Consider the following 12,194-nt stretch of genomic DNA (forward strand, 5'->3'; position numbering starts at 1 on the left):
GAGGTCATCCGCTGAGTTCAGTTTTCCGGAACGGAGGCAGGGTTGAGGGTACAGTTTATCTTGACTGCTCACATTCGAGCATTGTCTGCGAACTCACCGCGTGCCGGACCTTCAGCCGTGTTACGGAGTGGTGGGACCGTGCTGAATGCAAGTGAAAAAGCATTTGGGCAATTCTCGGTGCTGATTGCGCGCGGGGGAGGTTCCGAGAGTCCGATCCCTGGTCGAGAGCGTCTCACCGTGTCACCTGACCTTTTGCTCTGTGCTCGGTTCCTGCTGCTACGGCGTCTGCGCGTAGGGCTCACCGACGCCTCGGCACCAATAGTGGTGCTGCCACTTGACAGCGGTGACGGTAAAGGTTTGCCCGACGGTTCAAGGGCTACACAACGGCCCAGACCAAGAAGGGGCGCAACAGGCGACGCGGCACCTGCTGATAGTGCGGCCTTGTCTGGCGGCGCGCCTCTGCCGACGTTACCGCTGACGGCACTCGCCGGGCTATGGAGCTCTGGTGGCAATCGGCCGGGCTATGGACTTCTGACAGCACTCGGCCGGACTATGGACCTCTGGCGGCTCTCGGTTGAGGTCTGGACCTCTGGCGGCACTCGGCCGGGCTAAGGACCTCTGGCGGCGTTCGGCCGAGCTATGGACCTCTGACGGCACTCGGCCGGCTATGGACCTCTGGCGGCGTTCGGCCGAGCTATGGGCCTCTGACGGCACTCGGCCGGACTATGGACCTCTGGCGGCGCTCGGTCGAGGTATGGACCTCTGACGGCACTCGGCCGGGCTATGGACCTCTGGCGGCGTTCGGCCGAGGTATGGACCTCTGGCGGCGTTCGGCTGAGGTATGGACCTCTGACGGCACTCGGCCGGGCTATGGACCTCTGGCGGCGTTCGGCCGAGGTATGGACCTCTGGCGGCGTTCGGCCGAGGTATGGACCTCTGACGGCACTCGGCCGGGCTGTGGACCTTTGGCGGCGTTCGGCCGAGGTATGGACCTCTGGCGGCGCTCGGCCGAGGTATGAACCTCTGGCGGCGCTCGGCCCAGGTATGGACCTCTGACGGCACTTGGCCGGACTATGGACCTCCGGCGGCACTTGGCCGGACTATGGACCCCTGGCGGCGCTCGGTCTTGGCGTCTGAAACGGCGGTGTCCCTGTCCCTGAGATGTGGCAATTCCTAGATGGCACACGCCTTGTAAATGGCTGCGTCGATTACATCGGTGACATATGGCAATGCAAGCCTGAGGGCCTTCTTGTCAGCGTGCGGAGCGCGGACGCAAACGGAGCATGAGCTCGACGGCTGACGCGAGGCTATCCATGAGATGTCTGGACGACTGTTATGTTTCTTACCGTCTTTCGTTCTCTCGTGCGCCTGTGTTCGAGGACGAGGGCTCCAGCGGCGACATTCCCCCTAACCGGACTTGCTGTTGAGTCGGTTTGCAGGTCTGCCAGTGGGCCTGCCGTTCAGTCGGTCTGTAGGTCTGCCACGGGGTCTGCTGGTTCATTGGTCAGCGGGTCTGCCAGTAGGCCTGTCGGTCAGTCCGTCCACAGGCCTTCCAGGGGTCTGCCGGTCTGTCGATCCACACGTCTGTCAGCGAGACTGCTGGTCAGTCGGCCCACATACTTCCGTTTCTATTTCTGTTCGTTTGCTCGAAAACCTTTTACAAGGTGGTTTTTCAAGCCTTCGGCTCGTTACAACGTTCCCTAACTTCGGTTCGTTTCACCACTGGTCACAAAACATTACAAAAAAATGTTATAAAAGACGATGCTACAAAATCCATGCTAGGGCCTTCAGGGCAAGCCCAGACCAATGTGCTTGAAGCCAAACACCTACCGGACACTGCTGGCGGTGCCTCCACCACCGCCCGCGCCTCTGCCAGAAGTCTGTGCCGGGTGCCTTAAGGACCTCCTGGCGTAAACATCGTTAAAAGACCACGAGGAGGCATGCGAGGCTCTCAAACAGCTGAGAGACAGCCTCGCCGAATTCTTCCCAGACTTGGAGGCTGTGCCGCAAGCTGTCTCCACGCCAGACCTAAACACCAGTCTGCCGGTCTCTTTTCTGGACCAGTCTCGAATCGACGCCATGGGCCTGCCGATGTGAGCCACGTTGGTTTTGTGGAAGTGCCCGACCGAACGGACGGCCACCTCATCTGCTCCTACCTCTGAAGCAGACAGAGAACTGCCGGCCAGAAAATAATTGGAAGAGCCACCAGTTGTGGGCTCCGCAGCACCAATGTTGGAAATTCCAGAAATGTTCCTGGTAGCGGGGTACAAATTTTCTATAGTTGAGTACGAAATTATCCAAGTGCTGCAGGTCATTACAGCTTTATTTAGGTCATCTTTGAGAGAAATAGTACAATGAGTGGCACTCAACAAAAGCGCCACTGTTCATATACAGCACTTCCTGTAAAAACACTTTAAATGAGAGTGAATATCAGTATTAAACATGACACACTGAAATGACACAGTTTCATGCTCTGCACTATGAAGCATGTGCATATACATTGGTTTGCAATTCATAAAAGGCTCTGTGTATACACCCCCCAAAACGGAGGGTAATTGCGCATCGGGCTTATACAATCTCCAAAATGAAGAGTGGCTACACACCGGGCTTATACACCCTCCAAAGGGGGGGGGGGGGAAACGATACGTTCAGCCAGACAAAAATGGTACACAAGAAATGCAAATGAACATCCCACAGACGGTCACCTACTCATGCTCCACCACGATCGCGCTACTCACGCTCCATCACGTCACGCTACTCACGCTCCATCACGTCACGCTACTCACGCTCCATCACGTCACGCTACTCACACTCCATCACGTCACGCTACTCACGCTCCACCACGTCACGCTACTCACGCTCCATCACGTCACGCTACTCACGCTCCATCGCGTCACGCTACTCACGCTCCATCACGTCGCGCTACTCACGCTCCATCACGTCACGCTACTCACGCTCCATCACGTCGCGCTACTCACGCTCCATCACGTCGCGCTACTCACGCTCCATCACGTCACGCTACTCACGCTCCATCACGTCGCGCTACTCACGCTCCACCAGCTGACTGGTTTTAAAAACAGTTAAACATTCGTGTCCTCCACCTTCCCACTCCCGGTCAACACACGAGGTCCTGCACGTCCCGCTCGAGCAATAGAGACAGGCAGCACTCCTGACCGATTTACCGAGCCAGCGCAAGTACAATGTATGACAGACCCGTTCAGACCGGCCAAAGGGGATCGGAGTCAGTCACTCCGCTGACTCCGGAGGATAATGCAAGGTACTGATGGATTTTGATGCGCTCTAACCGATATCATTGCAGAATATGATAATTTATGTTGTAATTAATTGATGTTTTTGTCCTAATAAATACCTCTCCTTAATTTGCGGGGCCAGAGTAATGGGTTCATGTTACTCTGGTGTCCTAGTGTTTTTGCGCGGAGTGAGATGGCTCCCTCCGAACATTTCTGGGGGCTATTTATAGCAACATTTTTCGACTTAAAGTAGCACTTTTGTAAAGCCTGAATTTCCAGGTTCAATTTTACACCTTCAAGTGACAAATTTAACTTGGTTGAAATCCACAGCTGCCGTAACATTTTTGTACTCCGGATTCCAGGAGGTGGTCAAAAATCCAACCACATGGGGGTTCTGGATGAGTAAAAATAAGTCCTTCATAATCGTGATGCCCATCTCTATACAGCTTCCCTCCAAACGTTTACCAATTTATTCAAGGCATGAGCGCGAGCAGAATATTTATGCTCTTGACAAATCAGTCACGAGGAGGCGATTAATTAAAACTAGTTTGAGAGTTTTGCTATGTTTAACCCCCAGCCTGAACTGCAGGGCAGGCGGAAGCCTCTGAATAGCTGAGACGTTTCCGACCCTGAATTGCGAGTGATTCTCTTACTTGCATTGCTACGACACAGTGGTGGCGCGTGGGTAGGCGGCCGTCTGCGGTAGATGATTGGGCGTGCGGTGTTCTATGAATGTTCATTGCGTCCTTGACATTTAATGCGGTTCGTGGTCAATGGTAGGTTAAGTCATGTTCAAGTTTGAGTTAGCCTGCGTAGGGCATAGGAAGTGAGAGCTTTGCCAATCTACAGACCGGTGCGATTCTGGTACTCGTTTCTCATTTCCCGGCATTGTTCAAAGGCGATGCAATTCAACATTCACACGCGTTATATTTCACATTTCCGTACATGATTTATCATATACCGAGGTGGCGACACAGGCTGCTTGCTTTTGGACATATTAGTCTGGTGGGTGCAAGGTTTGTGCTCTTGCAAAAATACATGGCTCCTGATGGAAACAGCAAGACCCAAGCTGTTGCACTTTCTGGTTTTATTTTCTCCTGGCACAATTAGGTAAAATGAGTTTTTCCAAAACCTGTTCTTGTTGTATCATGATGCAGTACAAAATATTTCATTTTACCTAGTCACAACCCTGGAGTACAAAATCTCCTGGTATACATTATACCGGGAAACGTCAAGTTCTCCAACACTGCGGCAGCACCATCAGTGGACAGAACAAGAAGTGTGAGGCACCGTATGCCGAATAACTTTTCAGCATAATAGAAATTTCCAAATGTACTGTAATGAGGCATGTAGTCGCAGTGGACGTGTAATATACTACTTATCATATTCAGGGGTTACCGGTAGTGCAGTGGATAAGGTGCACGTCTGGGAAACCAGAGGTACGGAGTTTGATTCCACTCTGTGTCCGCCCTTCCTGTCCGGGTGAGAGGTAGGCGATGCCATAAAGCCTGAGTAGCTGAGTGCGTCGTAAACCTCAATGACGACGGCGAATGACGACGGCGATTTGTCATATTTTCGGATATATTATTGACATGTTCTGTTGTTGCATCAGTCTGCGTTCTGTAAATATAGTGCGACGTCTTACATCTTGCATTCAAATTGCGTATATTCCACCTAGACCAAAATGGGAACGATTAAAATTTTAAACATTTATTCCAAATTTCATCGAAAGGTTCTAACGCTGCGGTGCAACAAAAACGTCGCATTGCATTAGATGGACCCATCGCCCGAGTGGCTCATCCTCGATAGGGTGGCGCGTTATAGCATCAGTCAGCCGCCGGTGGGTGGGTTATGTGCAGCTACTAGACTCGTCTCCGTTCAAGCTCAGGCACCTAGTAAACAGATCACTCACCACATTGTGCGTCATCTGGTGCGTCGGAGCCATCAGATAGCTCCGGAATTGCAAGGTGATCGACCCCATACCCTATGACTCGCTTAGCAGCCCATCGCACGATGCCATACCCGCTTGTCACTGTTGGTAATCACAGAATTTCTCAGCACGTGGCCATCCCTTGTTTTCGATTGGAGCTACTATATAAGGCGAACCATTCGTTACCATGTATGCTCAAACGCCTGTAGACGTAAATCTGCTGTTGGATTTGTACATGGACATCGTGATGTGGAGTGAGTGTTGGTGGTTGTAATTAACTGACAAGCAGGAGCTATAGACTGTCAAGATTTTCCTTCGCATGACTCGCGAGAAGGATTGGCATGAGGGAGGTCGTCACTAATGTATCATGCTAGCAGCTAGAAATCTGCAACACTGTCGTTGATGTCACTTGTGAACGCTAATTAATAGTTCTGAACATTGCTCAAACTTTTCATTCTCCGTTGGTATGGGACAATTGTAAAGAATTAATGCATTCGCTCCATTCATCTGCGCCTTAGCATTGTTGTGGTCTTGGAGGTTTGAGGGTTTTAAGGCGAGCTTTGATTAGAGGGGCCACTGTGGGCAAATTAGATCGCCGAGATTTCAAGTATTTCTTGGAGCCAATATTACCTACAGCACCCTTACACATCGCGCAACATTCCGCAAAAATCAAAATGTTTTTTTATATAGCTAGATTAAGACCCCTCGGATCTTAAGCTAAGTATAGACGCTAATGACGTAACTGAACGGATGCCCAAGTTTTGGGAGACATGCAATACCGCCACTTTACTTACTCGAATCGTTTTGATTCCATTTGTGTTTTACCTCTAGTTTTTTTGTAAGAAAGAACCAAAAGCAAGAAAAGAGAACGCCATAAATCAAAAATTGATTCAGCTCGCCGTTTAAAAATGGCCCTGATTCCGGTTCGAGTTTCGATTCTAAAAACGCTTTGGTCAAAATCAATTCGAAAAACGCAAATGTGTGCCGAGCACAAACCTGTACCCACCGTCCCATCCCGAGACTGGCGCCCGCCGCTGGTCGCTGATGCGTTGGCAATCCCTGTCGAGTCTCGCCGGCACACAAAAACCTGCCGGCTCCAGCCGTAAAGCCGCTGTCGAGATGAAATGGTCCATCCCGCCGCCGGCGGCCGCCAGCCGTCGCACGCTTTGCAGCAGAATAGGAAAGCTGTCCCTCCCCTCCCCCCTCCAGCGGCGGCGGCTGCGTGAGCCTCCTATCCTTTCCCACCCTACCGGCGACACCACAGCGCGCCCCTGTCTTTGAGCCCCGATTCGCCCGGGCCGAGAGAAAACATGTCAATTTTTGTCTGCGTCAGCGACCGAGACGATAGTTTACAAGAGGTGCCTCTTGCGAACAGGTTCGAGTGTTTACGTCGTTCAAGTCGCGCTGTCAGGTTATAAAGATTGGCCGCCTTCGAAATATGGCCTATTGCCCTCCTCACGCTTGGGGAAAAGACATGTATTACGCTGTGACTGATACCGTTTTTCCTGCACACCAAACGCGGGATCGTCAGCGAGAAGTGTCGCTCCTTTCAGGGTTACGGCCATTCAAGTGCCATGCTGATAAGCGATGGCATGTTTTATGCGGTTGGCACCACACAGTACAGAAAGCGCGCTTCCGTCGCTGACCGGGGCATTCGCCGCGGAATGTGAGTGGTCAGATGGGTCGGACATGCAGGTACGAAGTGCACTTCGCTATGCAAACTTTTTCATCATGCCTGTTACATATACGCATGCACACTTCTCAGCTTCCATTCACGCGACCACGGACGGCGCAGTCAAATTCTCTCGTGCTGGCTAGGTTTCCAGCCGGCGGTTACTTCCCGACACGTTCACCGTCCACGGACACAATGGCCAGTGACCGAATCTCACGCAAACTAAACTTTGCTGGGGAAAAGCTGACATATTTAACTTCGCCACCGGTCATACATTTTGTTTTCATGCATTTGGTTTGTGTGTTCTCCTAGTTTAGTCGACTGCATCGCGCGGCGCCGCTTACAACTGCAGCCAGCCGTCCCGCATGCATCCCGTCAGCCGACCAAGCAGCTGATCCACTAACCCCAACGTCGGGTGCCTCGCCGAGCCGCAGCTATCAGCTGACCCCTGAACCTCCTATCTAAACACCTAGAGATCAAACTTCAGCGCGAGCGCCGGGGGGTCGTGCCGGCGCGATAGACGGCCGCGTGCAGTGGACCGCGGTCCTGGGCGCGACGGCGAGCGGGCTGCACGTGACGGAGCTGGTGCAGCACCGCTGCCCGCACAGCGCCGGTATGGCGTCCAACAACAGCTACCGGTTCATATCGGCGCTGCTGCTGCTCTACCTGGCGACGACTGCGCTCTTCCTGCTGTTCATCCAGCACTCGTCGTCAAGTCACCTGGCGGCTAATCACGGGCCTGCGCTGCGCTCGCCGCTGGCGCAGACACGCGCGGCAGCGGCGGCCACGCGCCGGCCGCTCGTGCTGTTCTGGACGCCGCTCTGGGACCGCTTCGACAACTGGGCGCGCCTGTTCAGCGTGCCGCGGCTGCGCGATTGCCGCTTCCGCTGCTCGTTCAGCAACCAGGAGCAGCGGCTGGATGAGGCGGCGTTAGTGCTGTTCTCGGTGGCTGACCTGCACCGCATGCCGCCGCCAGGCGCGGACGAGCGGCCCGCCAGCCAGCTGTGGGCGCTGCTTGCGCTCGACCCGCCGGTGGCCGCGCGCCGCCGTGCGCCCGAGCTCCGCCGCTACGACCGCGTCTTCAACTGGACGGTCAGCTACCGGCGTGACTCGGACGTGCCGCTGACGTACGGCCGCGTGGTGTCGCGGCCGAGGTCCCGGCGCCGGCCGGTCGTCGCCGCCGCATCCGCCGCCCGCCGCGCCGTGTTCCGGCCGCAGTTGTGCGCCACGTCCAGCCGCCGCGAGCACTACGTGCGCGAGCTGCGCCGCCACATGGACGTGGACGTGCTCGGGCCATGCGCCAACGTCAGCTGCGGCTCGGCCGCGCAGTGCTTCGCGCGCTTCCGTGGCAACTACACCTTCTACCTGGCGCTGGAGGCGGCGCACTGCGTCGACTTCGTGTCGTCGCCGCTGCACCAGGCGCTGCGGCACGGTATGGTGCCGGTGGTGCGCGGCGCGGCCGATTACCGCCGTCTGGCGCCGCCGCACTCCTTCATTGACGCGGCGGCGTTCTCGGGGCCCGAGGCGCTGGCGCGCCACCTCACCGGGCTCAGCGACGACCAGCTGAGCGCCTACCGTCGCTGGCAGGGCACGCACGAGGTGCTGCCCGCCGACTGGGCATGCGAAGTGTGCACGCGGCTGCACAGACTGGGCGCCAATAGCTCGGCGTTCCCGGCGCACGGCGGCGAACAGCTGCACCGCTGGTGGTACGAGCGGGGCCGCTGCGAACCGGCGCCGGCCGGCGACGCCACCGCCCCCGCGTCATGAGGCGAGCTGGCGTCGGAGTACCTCCTGAGGACATGTGGAAGCAGTCTGTGTTCCTGAATGCATGTGGAAGTAGTCTGTGTCTACTGAGGACATGGTGAGGCAGTCTGTGCTTCCTGAACAGCATGTGTGGCCGCCCGTGGCGACTGGGCAAAGAGGCGAGTGGCGGCCGGTCCAGCTCAGCCGGAGCATGAACTGTCCGGTCAGCAGTTCAGAGGTTCAGAGGCGTAGGTCGGGGACGGAAACTCCTCGATAGGTCGAGGAGCTCGGAAAGACAAGCCAGCCGAGAGCTGTTGTTATGGTGATGTCATTCCGTTTGGTCTTGGAATTGCTCGGAATGCGTGCGGCGGCGGCGAAGGTGCCCAGAATTACATGACCTAGCACCCTCTGCTTCGAACGCACCCTCTGACAGGTGACGAACGTGTGCGATTTGCCTGCAGTTCGGTGTTGAGTGGTAGATTGTTTTACAATTGGTCTCAGTGCACAGTGATATTTGGTGCTTGTCCGGTTTCAAACTGCGATAATATAACTTGACCTCCACGGTGGTAGGAGATATCATTGCTGTGAGGCGTGAGCTTCTTTACGAAGCAATACAAACACAGTCACCAGGAGTTCTTTCCGTTCAGAAGGTCTAAAAGAGACGCGCTCATATAGCCCATATGCACGTCTACGAGCGAGGCTCAAATATGCTGATGTGTCCGCATGTGACACCTGCACCACACTGGCAGCTGCTCATTGGAACTCGTCTTGTCCTACCGGGCGAGGCCGGGCAGATTCCCTACCTTTTATCTCTTACAGCATACTAGTTATGCCAGTTGCAGGACACACTCTAGATGGGCGCTTTCGTTTGCCGTGAAGAGCCGCGTTCTTCTGCACCTCCATCACCCGGGCGCAGGTCTCCGCCGAGATCCTCTTGATCTTCCGCTGTTCTGCCCGCTTGAGTTCTTGGTGGCTCTTAGGACATCCCTGGCACACTTTGCTCTGAAGGTAGCTCTACAGGGAGAATTCCAAAGAAGGAAGCATCCAGGGTAGCAGAATACTTCGCGAATAATTTTTTTACAGTCCGATCCAGTCAGGTCTGGCTTTCTAGAATCCAATCTGTCCGTCAGGCAGGCTTTTTAAACTTCTGAATCCAGTCCAGTCATGTCTGGCTGGGCAACACACGCTGATAAAATCATCATCAGACAAATATGGCACATCGCAGCAAATTTGATTACTCCCACAAGCTGCATATAAGCATTCTGACTGGCTGTAACAATAAGGCGTCACTAGGTCAGTTTGAAACATTCACTTCACTCGGGACACATCAAAGCTTCTGATCAAAACCCACGTATTCCCTGACGATCTGCATTGCCTTTCAATATGGGGAGGGGCTGCCAAAAATAAACTGTACAGGATTCAAAATGCTATAAATGTTGCCGCTAAGATGGTGACAGGGACACGGCGTCAGGACAGGACCGGTCCGGCTCTCCAGGGTCTGGGACGGACTGAGTGGAGCGGTCGGTCGAGGTGCGGGGCGTTACCAAAGTCCATAAGGCTTAAACTGTCAGAACGGCTCCGCATTGCACAACATGTTTACCGCCAGGTCCTCGGGATCTCGCTGGTCCACTCGCTTCGCCGAAGCAAGACGGTTGGAGCTGCCAAAACACCGGCTGGCGAGCTCACCAAGGGGCTTTTGATACGGAGCGTCGTCCCCGTGGAATGGGCTGCCGGTCGGATTAACACGCGCCCGGGTGGCCAGCTAGATACCCTTTGCTCGGGTGGGGTGGGGGGGGGGGGCAATTTGACCCCTCCCCCATTAAGACCTCCAGAACTAAGAAAGCTAGAGACACCAAATTTACAGGGTGTGTTGATCTGTACGTGAACTCACTTAGGTCAACGTTTCAGGTTCCTCTAAGAAGTCCATGGGTGATGTATAATGCGGTTCCTGCTATCAATGCATTCGAAATGAGCACCAGAAGCTATCCCATACAGCAAGCCCTAGGGTAACAAAACAGGTCGGTTTTGACCTTGGTGTGACATTCATACCTGACCTTAGGTCAATGTAATTTACTTATTCAACTGTTATGTTGCCTACGAAAGCATCTCAGAGAGGTACGGCTTCGTCTAACACTCCGTTGTTGAATCAGATTGAAGGATTCGCTAGAAATTGCCTCCACTGAAACCATAGTCTGAATTTGACCTGCCATAGGTCAGCGACCTCGCAAGGTGCATCTGAATTGTTGACGCCAAACGATCCGCAATTCAATTTTCTATAGCTATGGAAAATTTGGCGCGGCTACGTCGCGTCGTTCGGAAACCATTCTGGAAAACCCTTCGGGCGGTGGGTCAATTTCCCCGCCCCCCACCCGAGCGCGTGTCAGCTGAGTGCCACTCACTGTCAGTCTTTAAGCGTACCGAGAGCGAGGACGGGATGGCAGCCGTAAGGGCTGGGCGGAGATGTGAGATGTGATGATCTTGTGGCTGATGTACATTAATGCTTGCATGCTATTTTACCTTTGCACGTTTGCAATGCTTATGGTCGTATACATTGTAGGTTTAGTGCTTCTGACAGCATGCGTGTACTTGGTTTGGTGTTTGATTGCATAGGAATCTGGCGATAAACTTTTCTATTTTGTCTTGGCATCATGTACTGGGCGCGAATCCGTAAGAGCTATTTCATGGAAGTTTTTTAGATTGCATACGTGCATCCATGCATGCAAGCGCTGGGCATGCCCAGATACCATTACGCGCGGCTACCTTTCAAACAAAATGTGTCCGACCTCAAATATCGTCTTTATGTGTTTTCTGGCCTGACTAGCCCAACAGAATATATTACGGCAATCTGACTCGTTGCCCGGTTTGCTAAGCACCTGAGTTTCAAATCGTAACGCCGACATGGGACGTGGCCTTCGCGGTCCATGAAGCCTGTACAACAAAGCTAGAAACATGTCATTTTAGCGCGACTGAATTATTGAAACGGTTGCGCCACTTCTCAGCTCTGCTATGCTGCGAAATCAATTTCAGTTCCCATGTCATTGGGGCTTTACAAGTCACTCAGATAACTACATGGCGTCGCTTGCCTCTAAACCTGGCAAGAACGGCGGGAACCACTGAGAATCGAACACCGTTCCTTTGGCATCCCAGATGCGCCGCTTAACCACGGCGCTATCGGTAGCCCCCATTTAAGTTTTTCCTGTTGGCATAGTCATCATAGATGCACGTAGACTTGTTGCACTTTGATCTATGTAATTTTTGTTCATAGCTTATGCGTTTTTCCAATATTGGAAAGGTCATCTGCTTCAAAAAACGCAGACTGCGAACTGCGTGCATGCTATCCTGATAAAGTTTGCATTTTAGGAAAGGCCATGGAACGAATGCGAGAACTAGACCTGCACCAACTCTTGAAGCAAAGATTCGGAGCAAGCGATGCGCTCGCGAGAGAAAAAAGGCATATTCATTAGATGTTGAACTATTGTTTCGGGGAAGTAATGTTGCCTGATCGGATTGCATTCGTGCTTGGCTAACTACATTAACGAATGAAAACTTCACGGTTCAACAGAATGCTTATCATCTCCTTTGTTTGGTTAATTAAATG

At 53.5% G+C, this 12,194-nt stretch overlaps 1 protein-coding gene across 1 annotated transcript; it reads left to right on the plus strand.

Moving 5' to 3' along the window:
• The first annotated feature begins 7,468 nt into the window (after nt 1-7,468).
• Nucleotides 7,469-9,162, plus strand: LOC119111175 (glycoprotein 3-alpha-L-fucosyltransferase A). Its single transcript, XM_037235000.1, has 3 exons — nt 7,469-7,568; nt 7,830-8,007; nt 8,089-9,162. Exons 1-3 carry the CDS (start codon nt 7,469-7,471, stop codon nt 8,618-8,620), a joined length of 810 nt encoding a protein of 269 aa, XP_037090895.1. The 3' UTR covers nt 8,621-9,162.
• The last annotated feature ends 3,032 nt before the right edge of the window (nt 9,163-12,194 follow it).

Source organism: Pollicipes pollicipes, unplaced genomic scaffold (genome assembly GCF_011947565.3).
Source record: "Pollicipes pollicipes isolate AB1234 unplaced genomic scaffold, Ppol_2.1 Scaffold_7261;HRSCAF=8764_pilon_pilon_pilon, whole genome shotgun sequence".
Classification (NCBI taxonomy): Eukaryota; Metazoa; Arthropoda; class Thecostraca; order Pollicipedomorpha; family Pollicipedidae; genus Pollicipes; species Pollicipes pollicipes.